This window comes from Sphaerodactylus townsendi, linkage group LG09 (assembly GCF_021028975.2).
Source record: "Sphaerodactylus townsendi isolate TG3544 linkage group LG09, MPM_Stown_v2.3, whole genome shotgun sequence".
Classification (NCBI taxonomy): Eukaryota; Metazoa; Chordata; class Lepidosauria; order Squamata; family Sphaerodactylidae; genus Sphaerodactylus; species Sphaerodactylus townsendi.
Window position 1 is genome coordinate 80719051 of NC_059433.1, and position 16186 is coordinate 80735236.

General features: G+C 42.5%; 1 protein-coding gene across 1 annotated transcript in view; it reads left to right on the forward strand.

Moving 5' to 3' along the window:
• Positions 1-16186, forward strand: part of CSMD3 (CUB and Sushi multiple domains 3) — a 751931-nt gene that overhangs the window by 698607 nt on the left and 37138 nt on the right. Inside the window, exons 62-65 of the mRNA XM_048507427.1 lie at positions 86-265; positions 3577-3750; positions 7693-7866; positions 8949-9022. Of these exons, the coding sequence (XP_048363384.1) occupies positions 86-265; positions 3577-3750; positions 7693-7866; positions 8949-9022 (602 nt within the window). The remainder of the gene's footprint in view (positions 1-85; positions 266-3576; positions 3751-7692; positions 7867-8948; positions 9023-16186) is intronic.

Here is a 16186-nt window from a genome sequence, read left to right on the forward strand (position 1 = left end):
TGATTCTATGTCATATTTTGTTTCTGTTATAAATATGTAAGAGTGTTGTTTTACCATCATATCTGTCAATGGTTTTTCCTTGTAGTAATCAGTTGTGGAGACCCAGGTATCCCAGCCAATGGACTGAGATATGGCAATGATTTTGTTGTGGAACAAAATGTTACGTATATGTGCCAACCAGGGTACACAATGGAATCCAACAGCTCTAGTTCTCGGACTTGCACCACTAATGGCACTTGGAGTGGAATGCTCCCTGCATGTAAAGGTACCATTTTGGATTTTGTATACTTTTATGGTGTATTCTCTTTGGAAGGCAGACACAGGACATGCCTGGAACTGTAGCTCTTGACAGTTCCCTGTTTTGGGAGGTTTTTCCCCTCTATCCCCCAAACAAGATGAAAGATAAGAAGTTTGGGAGTTTCTAGTGATTTGCTATAGTGGCTAGTGAGTAAAGGTGGAAGGAATCAGAGTTGTATCGCCACTAGTATCCAGCCTGGAACCATGATAATAAGAAAAAAAATGTTTTTATATCCCTTTTTTGTACTTTGAAGGTGTCTACAAGTGGTTTATAGTCACCTTCCCTTCCTCTTCCCACTGCAGGCACCTTGTGGGGTAGGTAGGGCTGGGAGAGTTCTCCGAGAACTGTGACTAGATCAAGGTCACTCAGCAGTCTTCATGAGTAGAAACAAAGAATCAATCCCAGGTTTCCACATAAAAGTTCACTACTCTTAACCACTACATCATGCTGGTATTATATATAACTATACTAGTATATATTTTAGTAATTAACTACTAGCATAGATGGAAACATTGCAGTGTAGGTCCATGACTCACTGTTTTCTAGTGGATTACCCAGAAATAAATGAACCTCTTCATACCCACCTGAAAGTGCATAAAATACAAAAGTATAGTCACAACTTGGGGACAGTCCTTATCTACACCAGACCCTGGCTTGCATGCTGCTGGCCCCTGGTATGCAGAAGTATATTGAAAACTCCATTTTTCACATCATTAGTCATAAGCATAGGATAGATAGCCTTACAACATGCAAGGAACATCCCTTGTGCATGGTAGGATTCTGTACATCACGTTGGGGAGTTTAGCAGAACACCCCCCCTTTGTTCAATTAGGCGACCATTGGGGTAAGAGATGAAGAGAAAATGTGTTCACTTTAATGGGTCAGTTAATAATAATGAACCTTTAATAATTGAAAAAATAATTGAAAAAAATACAGTATAATAAATACAGTTACCAATACAGTTAAGACTGTTTGCTAATAACAGAGCACAAAAAGTTAGCCAACGCTTCCAATACTTCTGCAGATTCATTGTCTAATTGTTACCATAGTTGATAAATCAGTATAATCAATGCAAGTTCTCAGCCTTGCAAGTTGTACTATTTTGACTTCACATATGGAGAAGGAACAGCAGACAAGGAGATCAAGGGTGGGCTTCTTTATTCGTTTATTTTAGCACCTAGACAATGTACCCAAAGCATTGACTGCTCGTAACTGGCATGTTTCAGTTATGTGTAAGCTGTGCGTGACTTCTGTAAATACTGTCCACTCCAAGCAATGGAAGTTGCAGTTGCACTGTTCTCCAAGGCAAGTTTTGATAATCAGAAATATGCTTGGTTGGAAGGAAAAATATGGAAGGTAACACAGCAGTGAGTTTAACTCCTGTGTGCTGTGTTTAGATGAGACTCACATTAATAGGCAGATGTGTGCATTAGCACATCTGAATCTTCCTTTTATGTCTAGTGGGTAATTACCTGTGCCTTTTTAGTGTTTTGCCCTCTTATTTCATCTAATTGTAAAATGACCAGTAGATGGATTAAATTTTTATGAAGACAGTCTCCTTATAGAAGCTTTTGTTCTTCTATCCCCATGCACATTTTCTGTTCATTTTTATGAATTAAAGAAATGATGAATTAAGAGCATTGTAACATAAATAAGCCAGAGTGAAACAGAAATGAGCAAGAGTGAATAAAGAGTGTGGCTAAGGTGTATAAGGCTACACCAGGGGTCTGCAACCTGCGGCTCTCCAGATGTTCATGGACTACAACTCCCATCAATCCCTGCCAGCAGGGGCTGATGGGATTTGTAGTCCATGGACATCTGGAGAGCCGCAGGTTGCAGACCCCTGGGCTACACTCTTTATTGACTCCAACTCTCTTGCTGCTGAGTTTGGTTTTGATGTTCCTAATTCTTTGTTTCCTGATTGTTTCTCATGTAATCTTACAGTGCTATCCTATCCAGTGGGGGAATTCAGCAGGTTTGCACCACTTCAGCAGAACCGGTTGTTAAAATGGTGCTTTTAAACAACCAATTGTTAAACTATTTGAACTCCACCACCAGAACCGGTTGTTAAATTATTTGAATCCCACCACTGATCCTATCCTTTCTAGGTTCATATAGATCAGGGGTCTCCAACCCATGTTACTCCAGATGTTCATGTAACATGATTCCCATCAGCTCTGCCAATTAGCCATGCTGTCAGGGACTGATGGGAATCGTAGTCCATGAACATCTGAAGGGCTATAGGTTTCAGACCCCTGATTTAGAACAGTGAGCTTAGAAGTATATAAGTGTATAAATATAGCACTTGTGGCACAGGCACCAGTGCTACCCTTCTGCCACTTTCCATGCAGCTCATCCCCCTCCCCACCCTTTGGATTGCACAGTAAATGGATTTAGAAGGCTGCAAACCTGCTTAGCCCTGACTTTGATGGATCAGGCTTGCTTGATCTCATTAGATCTCAGAAACAAAGCAGGATTGGTCCAGGTTAGTACCTGGATGGGAGACCGCCAAGGGTCACTATGCAAAGGAAGGCAATGGCAAACCACCTTTGTTAGTCTCTTGCCTTGAAAACCCTACTGGGTTTCCATAAACTGGATGCAAGTTGATGGCATTTTACACACATACAATTCTGTTTAGGATCGTGCTGTTAATTTACCTCCACCTCTGCTTTCACGGCATTTGTACCATGCCAATATTTTTGCCTTGATCTCCCTAAACACCCTACCTGTCCATTAAGTCACCCCATGTGTACTGCTCTAGAGCAGTTCACAGTGCAGCTCTAAGGACAGTTACACCCTTATAAACCCATTGGCTTCAGTGGATATAAAAAGGTATGACTGCTTGAACATGAACAGTAATTCATCCAGTAATATCAACATAATTAAAGATTATCTTATTTTTTTTTCCTTTCTTAAAACTTGATGGTGATAGAAAGATTTTTCAATGTACCTTGACCTATTTATAGAGTACCTTGGTCTATTTATAGAGTTTTATATAAGTTAAATATGTCAATTTTGTATGGGGAGGGATGACAGAGTTTTTAACACCTGTATCTTCTCCATCCACTGCAGGATGTGTTTTAGGTCATGAAAAGTAGTAATCATGGTGTATCCTGAAGGCAGCAGCAAAGAAACATGGGTACAGTGTGTGTGGGGGGAGAGATCCTCCTATACCGACCTCCACAAATGTTAGATTAGCACATATGGTTCACCTACTATCTGTAGGCACAGGGGACACTTGCAGCTGCTGTGCTTAATGATTGTAATTGTTGTTGCAGCTGTTACCTGTCCAAATCCACCCCAAATCTCTAATGGAAGACAGGAAGGAACCAATTTTGACTGGGGCTTTAGCATCAGCTATGTCTGCTCACCTGGCTATGAGCTGTCTTTTCCTGCTGTTTTGACCTGTGTTGGTAATGGAACATGGAGTGGAGAAGTACCTCAGTGTTTACGTAAGTAGTTCTTTGATGTTTTCATTTTATTCTGACAGGTGTTTTCATTAAAGCTTTTTACAAATGTTTGGTAATGCAGCAGAGGGCCACTGTGTATGCTTCCCATTACCTCCCCCCTACTTGGAGCTGCTGCAGAGACCGACGTAATGATGAGGATCTGTTAGCTGCTGATATGAAATAAGGAGCAGGTTGCAGAGCCGTGCCTTCACCATCCTTCCGCAACCCAGTTAAATGTGTAATCGGGATCAGTTGTAACTTGTGCTTTGTGCCAGTCAGTGGTTTCAGCTCGCCATAATTTGGCTAGTAAGATACTGGCCAAAAGAGAACCCTGGTGAATGTTAACTGAAATCAGCATTAATACAGTAGAGCTCCATGGGATACAGAGGAGAGAATTGGGCTACTGAGGAAAGGGACCGAGAGAGGGCACAATTGCAGGACCTGCTATATGGTGTTACCACTCCAGTGCTACATTTCCTAAAAAGAAAGAGTCCCTGAACATAAGACAATCCCCATTAACAACAGGATTCTAAACTTATAAACAGCAGGATTTCTTTTTCAAAATGCTGTGCATAACTACAACTTCCTTGCAAATTTAAGGAGTGCGTGTGCGTGTGTGTGTGTGCATGCATGCGTGTGTGTGTGTTCATCAAGTCACAGCCAACTTACAGCAACCCCATCAAGGAGCTTTCAATGGAAGAGAAGTGGTTTGGAATTGTCATCTTCTGCAAGTACTGACCTGGCTTAGTTTCTGAGATCGGGTTATTGGGGTTCCCTCCCAAATTTAAGATAGCCCCCTCTTTTTGTAAATGGCACACATGGAGGGAAAAAACAGTCTTCTTTCAGGTAAATAGAGCAGGTTTTCTATGTGTTGTGACCCAGGTGAAAGTAGTGCTTTCCATTCTTATCTATGCTAGATAAATGAGAAATGACTCGATCAGATGGTACTGTACCTTAATTCATTTGAGACAAAAGGAAAATGTTGCCTTTTGATATTCTGTCCTTTGCAAGCTGGGAGTTTTCCAGCTTCTAAGTATAGTGTAGACAGGAAGAAAGACCCATGACAGTGTTCATCTCATATTTTGTACAGCTGAAAGCAACTTTGACAAATATGACAAAAATGCCACCAGAAGGAAGCTCAAAACTGCGGTTTGTGCACAGGCGGAATTCGTGCTGACATCAGTAATGACTTTGCCTGCCAGGAGTGCAAAACAGACTCCTGGCTGTCTCTCTGGCAATTGGACTTCTGTTCCAATATTGTATTAAATTACCTGTTTTATACAGAATTTTTTTATTATCTTAAAAGTGCTGACATTGATGGATTTTTCACGGCTGCAGATTTCATTACAATAACAAATGTATGCTAGCCCTTTACAGGAGGGTTCTTGCACAGAGTTTCCCCTCCCTTCTTAAAAAAATACTAATCTTTTAAAACAGGAATTTCAATGGACTTGATTATCAAGAAAGGAAAATGGAGCTGTGCCTACATTGGCATAGGAGAAGCATTATAAGTATGAATGGTATTACGCTGATGAAGTTTAGTACGGATTTAGTGTAGTTTGCCAGCCCCGTCCATTGCATGCTGACTCAGAAGTTAATCCTGCCATGTTTACTGTAGGATTGTGTGTGCCTAGGATTGCTACCTTAGCTAGCAACCAACAACTTGTATCTGCTTACATCCATGGGACTGTTCTGAGTTGACTTTGTCAAAAGCAACCTTGTGTCATAACTGAAGGCTCTCGTGTACATAGTGACTTCCCAATGTGTGTGTGTTAAGTGCCATCAAGTCACTTCCAAATGGGTACTGACTCCCATATTCACTGTAGTTCAAGGGGATATCTGCTTACGCAGCAATGCATATATTTCTTGGAAACACGGGAGTTCCATCTATACCCTGGAGCTCCCACAAGCACATCTAGATCAGACTTTAGCATCTGGATCAAATTTCAGATTTGCTCATGCTCGTTTCAAATGATGGTTTCCTCACCATCCGTCTTTCCCCTGCCTCCGTCACAGATACCCACCTGGTTTCCCAGCCTGAATTACAGTGAGAGCTGCTGAGGAGCATGATGGGATTGAACAAGAAGGACTACCTTTGTACATCCCACAAAACCATAGTGAAGACTAACTGTAGTTAACAACCCAACTTCATATTATGGTTTCATATCCTGGATGAAGTTGCCTACATTCAATCACAGTAACCCCCGTTAGCTTAATTTAACCTTAGGTTAGCATGAACTGAGCTGGAATCTTTTTTAAGAATGATCTCAGTAACCATTTAAAGTACCCTGCAATTGAGGTCAGTTTTACTATTCCCATATAACAGTGGGAAGAGGGCTGAAGTTGAAAAGAGAGTAACTATTTATTACTCTCTTGGCAGAAGCAAACCTCAAATCATTTTCCCCCTCATTGATACTGAATTGTATGGCCACTGCATCGCATCACACTATCCAAGTCCCAGACGAATTTCACTACAATAATGAATGAATGGATGGATGGATGGATGGATGGATGGATGGATGGATGGATGGATGGATGGATGGATGGATGGATGGATGGATGGATGGATGGATGGATGGATGGATGGATGGATGGATGGATGGATGGATGGATGGATGGATGGATGGATGGATGGATGGATGGATGGATGGATGGATGGATGGATGGATGGATGGATGGATGGATGGATGGATGGATGGATGGAGTTGGCTCTCCCTACTTGATTATATCAGTATGAAATTGAGGGTGTTAAGCATAGACATATGGTCAATGTAGAAACTTCCTGGCTGTTTCTTGAGCAGACTACGAATTCAATCACATGGAAAATTAAGGCAGTAATATTTTAATTGGTGTGGCCATTGATTGGTGCTCCATGGTAGCAATTTGTCTGGATGCTGTGGCGTATTTTGCAGCTACTGCAGTCAAGCCGAATTGCTGCTGGGAAGCAATGGCTGTATTTGTGGACATGCCAACTCAGGCATTATTTCTTCCACTTGGCTGCATTCCCAGGGCTATTTAGTATGGAGTATTGTGAATCAGTGCCTTTCAGCCCTTTTGTTACACATCCTGGGCTCCTTTCTCCCCTATTGCTGAACTCACTTCCTAAATCAGTAACTATGCCTGCTGTTTCCCAGGCCTATCAGCATGAAACAGAAATATTATTAATTATTGCTTTCAGGCTAGTCAGGATGCATTGAAAAATAGCAGCTTGCAAACTTCTACGGGGGAAAGATGGGACCCTAGAACATGAAGCTTGCAACCAAGACTAATGTTTTCTCAGCATACCTCCACATTCTAGAGTAAAATAAGACTGATGCAAATTGCTGTGGTCTCCAGTTTCCATGGTTACCCCATTCATACAGGAAGTCACAAAGCATCCAACAATAGCATGTAGCTGGGGAAAGGCTGGAAAGAAATACTTAAAAGAACGATGGCATTTCTTGACAAATTCTCCCTTTAAAAAGTAACTCAGCTCCCAGAGTACTTAGCATTCATTTGTGCGAGGAATGTTGTAAAATGTTTCTCGGAAGTTTCCAGCATTGCTAATTCAAAGCAGCATTGAAAAATGAGCTTGACACAAAATGTGCAACGCTGGTCGTTCAGGAATGAAGAGTTTGCTCTGTTGCCAGCACGTGTCCATGATCACATGAACCTGCCTTATATTGGATCAGATCTTTGGTGCATCAAGTTTGGTGCTGTGTAATCAGACTGGCCAGTAGCTCTCCAAGGTCTTCCACATCACCTACTGCTTGGTCCTTTCAACTGAGATGACGAGGATTGAACCAGGGACCTTCTGCATACCAATAAGATGTTCTACCACTGATCTATGGCCCCCTTCCTTACTGTGAACCATGTTTGCACACACATGCTAAAGTTCTTCACGCATTATGAAGCTCAGAAAAACAAGGAACCAGAGGCATTTTTCTGTGTAATCTCACCCTACAGCAAAGTTTTGTGGCGACCCAGGAGTACCTGCACAAGGCAAAAGGGAAGGCAAGAGCTTCATATACCAGTCAGAAGTCTCTTTCAACTGTAATCTTCCGTTCGTGTTGGTTGGGTCTAGTACTCGGATATGTCAAGCGGATGGTACATGGAGTGGGTCATCTCCCCGTTGCATAGGTATGATAGGCTTAGTCATATTCCGTTACATGTTGCTTTTTTTTTTATTGCTATTGCTGTTTTCACTGGGCACAGTTTACTACTTCTCTTTGTGCAGGGACAGTTGCTCATTCCTTCATATAAACTCTGTCTACATCTATTTAGTGGATGAGAATCTGCAGAGTTTTTGGGAGGTATTGAACTTCTGCATTAACCAAAGTTCTGTCTATTCATGTAGCAGGATCTTTGCATCCAGGCTTCCATATATAGAACATTGGCATATTGTGTGAAATGTGTATAGATTAGAAATCATCAAGGCCATAAAGGGGATAGGAGACACTCAGATAATGGTGCCTCTCTGTGATGCAGGAGGACACAAAATAATGGTGGGTTTATGGTTGGAGAGAGAATTGTATGTATATATATCCATCAAAAACACATGAAGGAAGTACGTGGATATTACTGACAGAAATCATATGATTTCTGTCAGTAATGTCCATGTATGTCTTTCATGTATTTCTGATAAAGAAGATCCTTTCTCACAAAAGCTTGTCAGTATAAAATGCTGTTAAGTTGCAGCCGACTTATGGATAACCCATAGGTTTTCGAAGGCAGAAGACTACCTCTACCTGACAACTCTAGACATATTGGCGTAAGTATTAATCAGGACCGCGTAGCTTCCAAGATCTGACAAGAGTAGGCTAGCCTAGACCAACAAGGCCAGGGTCACAAAAGCTTATACTGCAGTAAACATTTATGATGCTACAACTTAATAATGTTTATTATGACTCTCTCTTACTTCACCAGAGCTCCTTCTCTGTAATTTGTGTTCATCTGCTTTGTTTTAGTTGGATCCACTTTTCAGTAGGAATGTTCAGTCCTATGGATTGACTTGTGAACACAAGGCTGCAAGTGGCTTGCTTAAGTTAATTTCCTTTCTGTCATTGTTCTGTTGACAAAACATAATATAAATTCTGAATGGACTCTTTGGTTTAACTTCTGACTCTTCTGAATACTGCTTGAGCAGAGTTGGCTGCAGAGTCATGCTCTTAAAATGCATACTGAGATTTCAAATCTGTTTCATAATTTTGTCTCTGTCTCAGAACCAAGCCGCACAGCATGTGAAAACCCTGGAGTGCCACGCCATGGATCACAAAATAATACATTTGGTTATCAGGTAGGTTGGGTGAAGTTGACTTTGCGTTACGTTCAACAGCTGAGATTAGTCTGTGGTCATTATGGTTCGGATGGGATTCGGAATGCTTAATTAGCAGCAATGTTGGAAGAACCTTTTTTTTGGGGGGGGGGGGGAATTGAGTTTGACATACAAAAAAAACCTGGATAAATAGCTTCTTCCTCATGAGCCTCAATCTATACATTCAAATATCCTTTCGTGCTCCTGATGACATCACTGGAAGAATGTCAGGGTCTGAAAGCCTCTCCCATTGTTTGTGAGTCCCATGTTCCTCTGAAGGATAAGGTTGTTCAGTGGATGCAAATTATAAGAAATGGTAGCAAGGGCAGAGACCCAGGAACTGTACAGAGTGATTTCAGTTTCAGAGCCCCTGAGGTTTTAGCAAGCATGCCCCATACATTTCCAAGCTAGTCTCTATTGCTGTGAAGTTTAAAGACTTCAGCTTTTAATGATAAACAGGATGGATTCTTACCCGTCGTAAGAACATAAGAACATAAGAACAAGCCAGCTGGATCAGACCAAAGTCCATCTAGTCCAGCTCTCTGCTACTCGCAGTGGCCCACCAGGTGCCTTTGGGAGCTCACATGTAGGATGTGAACGCAATGGCCTTCTGCGGCTGTTGCTCCCGATCACCTGGTCTGCTAAGGCATTTGCAATCTCAGATCAAAGAGGATCAAGATTGGTAGCCATAAATCGACTTCTCCTCCATAAATCTGTCCAAGCCCCTTTTAAAGCTATCCAGGTTAGTGGCCATCACCACCTCCTGTGGCAGCATATTCCAAACACCAATCACACGTTGCGTGAAGAAGTGTTTCCTTTTATTAGTCCTAATTCTTCCCCCCAGCATTTTCAATGAATGCCCCCTGGTTCTAGTATTGTGAGAAAGAGAGAAAAAATTCTATCTGTCAACATTTTCTACCCCATGCATAATTTTATAGACTTCAATCATATCCCCCCTCAGCCGCCTCCTCTCCAAACTAAAGAGTCCCAAATGCTGCAGCCTCTCCTCATAGGGAAGGTGCTCCAGTCCCTCAATCATCCTTGTTGCCCTTCTCTGCACTTTTTCTATCTCCTCAATATCCTTTTTGAGATGTGGCGACCAGAACTGGACACAGTACTCCAAGTGCAGTCGCACCACTGCTTTATATAAGGGCATGACAATCTTTGCAGTTTTATTTCCTTTCCTAATGATCCCCGTCTTTCCTCTTGATCTCATGTATTTTTTTTTCAGTCATTCAGCAGTGGAATCAGCTAGCTAGGAAGGAGGTGAGCTCCTCCTCACTGGCAGTCTTCAAGCAGCAGGTGGACAAACACTTGTCAGGGATTCTACAGCTGATCCTACAGTGAGCAGCGAGTTGGACTAGATGGCCTGTATGGCTCCTTCCAACTCTATGGCTCCTTCCACACATGCAGAATAATGCACTTTCAAACTGCTTTCAGTGCTCTCTGAAGCTGTGCGGAATAGCAAAATCTACTTGCAAACAGTTGTGAAAGTGGTTTGAAGATGCATTATTCTGCATGTGCGGAAGGGGTCCATGATTCTATAATATTCCTCAGCATTGACCTCCGTCCTTTATGGCTTCTGTTCATATGTGGGCTGTGATTTCTCCCATAGCTTTTTCAGTAGCTCCGTCCTCCCTCTTTTATAATATTTTTTCCCTGAGTTTTTTTTTCTAGAAAATTCCACCATGAGTGCAATGATATGCTGACATGTTGGGATGGACTTCTTTGCTCAGTGAACCTACAGTTTTCTCCTAAAAACTTACCTTTCCCAAAAAGTACTTGTCCCAGAGGGCAATTTTTGGTTTAAAAAAAACTGCTAGAGAATTGAATCCCTCATTCCGCACATGCAGAATAATGCACTTTCAAACTGCTTTCAGTGCTCTTTGAAGCTGTGCGGAATAGCAAAATCCACTTGCAAACAGTTGTGAAAGTGGTTTGAAAATGCATTATTTTGCGTGTGCGGAAGGGGCCCTTGTTTCACAGATCTTTTGCTTTACTGCAACTCAATTTTGTAAAAGAAAAGGGGAGGGGAGGAAAACTACCCATGGCTTTAGTTTGGCCTCGGTTACCTGGTTTCACTTTTTGTTCTTGTGACTTTCTATAGATACAAATAAAGTAATTGGCATACCCCAGTCACAGCCATACTATACCCATTCCTTTAGTCCCATCTGTCACATAGAGATGAAATCGTAACACCACTGAAATAATTCTCTGCCTTTAATGACTTCACTAACCTGTCTTGCACTTTATGGCAGGTATTTCCTGAACAAATGTGCTGATTTTATAAAGATATAATACATTCAGATGTCAGTTTTTGCCCAACTTCATCTGCAAGCTTCATTAAAAAAAATTGCTTCCTTGAAACCAACTGGGGACTTGAAATATTTATGTGCAGATATTGTTGGTAACGTGGGAAATTGTTCATAGCACTCTGGCCATAAGCCATTACAAGACAACAAGACAGGGTACTATTGAACGGAAATGACTGGGATTTATTTTGAGCAATCTGTCATGTATGCAAGACTTTTAAGGTCTATTGTTTTGTCCAATTTATTTCGCCTGTTTGTCTGTGTGACAGTGTGCCTGGATGTAGAGCGCCTTCCTTTATATTAAACCTGAAAAGCACCAAAGCACAATTGGAATTGGGAGAGAAAAATAGCTGTTACCTGTGCGGTAGCCTCACATGAACTTATGGATCAGTTTTATGAAACTTTGCACGGAAACTCAACCCAGAGATAAGGAACAAGTGTAGGATGCTCTCTTTTTGTCAGTTTAATGCTTATTTTGGGTGTGTGAAGTGTTCCCAAGTTGCAGCTTACTTGAAAACCCCTGCAAGGGTTTTCAAAGCAAGTGATTAAGCAGAAGAGGTTTGCCATTCCCTTCCTCTGCAAAGTCTTCCTTTGTGGTCCCCAATCCAAGTACCAACCGTGCTTAGCTTCCGAGATCAGATGAGATTGGGCGGCCCTATACCGTTCAACATCCATTAGTGCTTATTAAAACCTGTAAAACCTTACACGTATTTTATAAGCGTTTGGGGGGCTGCCCGCACATGCATGAAAGAGACCACAGAAGAGCTTGTGGTGCTTATAGGAAAGCCCCGGGCTTATGGGGAACCATTCGAGCAAAGGAAAGAGCCGGGCAGCAGTGGGGAACTACAAGCAGGGTGAGATCCCTGCAGCAGGCACATTCTCCAGCTAAGCCACAGAGCATTTAGAAAGTGAAGTATCAGTCAAAGACAGCCCCTTTCTGCACTAATTTCCTCAAAGTTTGTAAAACATTTTCAATCCCCCTCTTTTGCTCACATTCACCCCCTTGAAGCTATTCCTGTCTATCGTTGTGTGATTTTCCCTCTTTTTTTAGTTCTATGTTGAATTGATGCTTCAGTGGCGTAGGAGGTTAAGCAGTGGCGTAGGAGGTTAAGAGCTTGTATATCTAATCTGGAGGAACCGGGTTTGATTCCCAGCTCTGCCGCCTGAGCTGTGGAAGCTTATCTGGGGAATTCAGATTAGCCTGTGCACTCCCACACACACCAAGGGTGACCTTGGGCTAGTCACAGCTCTTTGGAGCTCTCTCAGCCCCACCTACCTCACAGGGTGTTTGTTGTGAGCGGGGAAGGGCAAGGAGATTGTGAGCTCCTTTGAGTCTCCTGCAGGAGAGAAAGGGGGGATATAAATCCAAACTCTTCTTCTTCTTCAATGCTTCACAGCCATGCTATATTCTATATTCCTGATACATTTGTTGCTTTGAAGATGATGACCCCCCCCCCCCAAAAAAAAAGTACGAAGAACAAACAGAGAAACGCTGCAAATAAACAGTTGAGGGAGGACTGAGTGAGTTCAGAAAAGAGAAAGTTCAGGGAAGCAGAGAAGCTTGGGAAAGCACGTTAATAGACTGCACAGCAACTGAAGACATTTTTAAAATGTTTCAGCCAGTAAATCGTTTTGAAAGGGGATTCGTTTAAAACATTATGAGGTTGGAAATAAAAGAAATTGGTCCAAACAATGTGGAAGTCCATGGAGGAAACATTTGATTTCCTGCCTAAAATCAATTTAAATGAATTGTGCGGAAAAGCCCACAGAGAGACAGAGAGAAAGTAAACAGTAAATGGTTAGTGGGTGTAATTTGGGGATATTGCCTATTGTTGTACAGGTGACAATGTTTTAAAAGGATAAAGCGTTACGTCTGCAAAAAGAAGAAGAAGAATTACAATTAGAAGGAGCAAATTCCACCTAATGATATCTCTAAGGTTAAAAGCAGGAAGCTGATACTAAAGTAAGATGAGTTTGTTTGTCCATAGAAAAGAGCAGCCTTAATGAAAAACCCAGCCCAGCCACTGCGACTTGATACAGCACTTCAGGAAATTATTTAAGAAAGGACAGAAAATTTACTTGCCTCAGTTGTGTTCACTGGGCTTATTGTCAACTGGAAATTAAGGTTATTTCAGCCATCAGAATAGAAAACGTAGCCTCAGTTGTGTTTGCTGGGCTTTTGTCAACTGGAAATTAAGGAGATATTTTTCAGCCATCAGAAATGGATTCCAGATTGTCATGACACTGAACTGCTTTAAGGCTAATTTTGTGTGATCTGAGTTTGTTAAATATGTGGCAGAATCAGGTAGCAAAGTCAGTCCTGCAAATTGCCAGAGGAACTTAGCTGCCTCTCACTGCCCCCTTTGCCATATGTTTGCTGAATGCAGGGAGCATGACATCAATTCAAATGACAGCTGTGTAAACTTTTGCCTTAGAGTCATTTTTAGCAATACATGGTAGGATTCAGGGCCTAGCCTAGGCCCTTTTATGGTGTGCATAAAGAAGTGGATATGAAATCTATTTGCAAATTGGCCCACTTTAAAGAACAAGAACACATTCCACAGCTTCCTTCAAAAGTGATATAACCTCTTGACCCCAGTAGACTTGCAGTATTGAATCCTGATTAGATCAGATTTTGCAATCAAAATTTGGTGTGTTTGGGCTGTCCATTGAATCATATTTCAAGGGATTTCTGATTGGACCCAAGTCGGATCCCTTTTCAATCTTTTCACTGTAAGTTCCTAGAACATTTCTTGGGGGCCAGAACTGTGCACTCTGAGGAGTGGTATGTGTGTGGATTTCTGATTGATTCCCTGAGCCTAGGTTTAGGACAACGTACTTCTGAGTTCTGAGACTCCATCCAGGCCTTTGGAGGACCATCTCTCAGTGCTTGGATCAGATTGTTACCCCCCCCCCCCCATCTAAACAAACACTAAACAAATGTTCAGACCTGGAGGTTTCATGCTTCCCTTTATTCTGCAATTGTTCAGGCTTCTCAAGATGGCAGACTGAACTTACAAACTAGTTGCATGTTTTGTCCTCTTTTCTCATGCATGCCACGCCCTTACCAGGGGAGGTAGAGTTGGCAGTTCCAGGTTGGGAAACTCCTGGAGGTTTGGGAATGGAGCCTGCAAAGCACAGGGACCTCAGTGGGGTACAATGCTATACAGAGGCGTTCCAGGGGTAAATGGTGCCCGGAGACAAATTGTCTCCAGGATGCCCCCTCAGCCTCTGCCCCCCCCCGCCCTTGATGCCCCCAGGCTCCACCCCCACTGCCCTCGACCCCGCCCATGTCACCATGGACATGGGCAAGGTCTAGGGTGCCCACCTCCCCCCAGACTTGCCCTGCAGTCTCTTCTGATCTCCCCTCCAGGCAGGCCAGAAGAGAATGCAGTCCCGGCCTCGGAGACCTTCTTTTATAAGCACTGAGGCTGGGGGGTGGGGCTTGGGGATCAGGAAGGGGTTGGGGCACATGAAAACGAGAAGACAGCAGGACTTCCTGGTCATGTGGCGGGCTGATTTTGCGCCCCTCACGTGACCAGAAGAGTGGAGCCCGGGGACAAGGGGTACCCCTTGTCCCTAGGTAGATACGCCACTGATGCTATACAGTCCACCCTCCAAAGTGGCCATTTTCGCCAGGAGAAGTGATCTGTATATGAGGTGTATTTTTGGGAGATCCCCAAGTCCCACCAGGAGACTGGCATCTCTAATCTCTCTATCTCTCACTCACTCTTGGGATTAAAATTCCTCAAAATGACAGAAACAGGGCAAGTTAATTTAACATACAAAAATGGCCACTGAATTATTTGCGGCTCTTGAGGGGGTTGCTAGGCAACCATAACAATACTGTCAAGACTTGGCTTCTGTAGAGCAAAGTGGAGGTCACAAGTGAACTGTGAAGTTAAAAAACTCCCCGAGGAGGTGCTATCCTCCTCTCCACTGTCATGTCTGATGGAGGAGGATTTGCAATAGACAAGCTACCCAAAACTCAGTACTCACACAACTCAGCCTGTCCAGGAATCAGCAGCCACCAACCTGTAGGTACCATGAAACTGGCTTTAGCCACTGTATCTACTTGGACTCAACCACTGTTCAAGCTGGCTCAGCTCCAGTTGTCATGTGGCTTGACCAGAACTTTCCTAGAAGTGGGGAAGGAGACTTGAGGAGCTTAATAGGTGAGAAGGACAGAAGAGCAGCCAGAACACCCAGTCTAGCATTGGTGGCCACTAGGCCAGACTTTTTCTTGAGAAGATTCCCCATGGGTAGGGAAAAAGGAAAAGCTGAAGACAGAGGGCCAGATAAAAGTAGTTGGACTAGTGGATAGGAATGAGAAAAGGAAGCAGGAAATGGGGAGAGGCTATGGGTGCTGTCTGAAAATGGAAAGAGGGGTTAGAAGAAGAAAGCCCTTCAATTCCTTGTTAGTCCCCTAATCATTTATATTTTGGTCTTCAGTTTCCACTGTTAGCTTTCTAGATTGGTGATATTATTTATGTGTGCTGTACAGTTTTAACAAGGTATTTATATGAAAAAATATATATTATCTGTACATGCAAATGTGGATAATGTTTTATTTGTGCAGAATGCTAAAAATGCACGTATTTTATTTTTAAAAAATTAGTGCTGGACAATGACAGTGCTATAAAAATACAGAATTATGGGTTTGATTCCGACGAAGGGAGAAGCAAAATCAAAACCAGAAAAAAATGACAAATGAGAAAATATCCACATAAAATGTTCCACTGGCAAGCCACAGGTGCTTAGGAAAACAGCAATGTTTTAATCCAGTGTTCAAAAGCTCATCAAAATTGCCATCAGTCATGTCAGGAGATGTCAG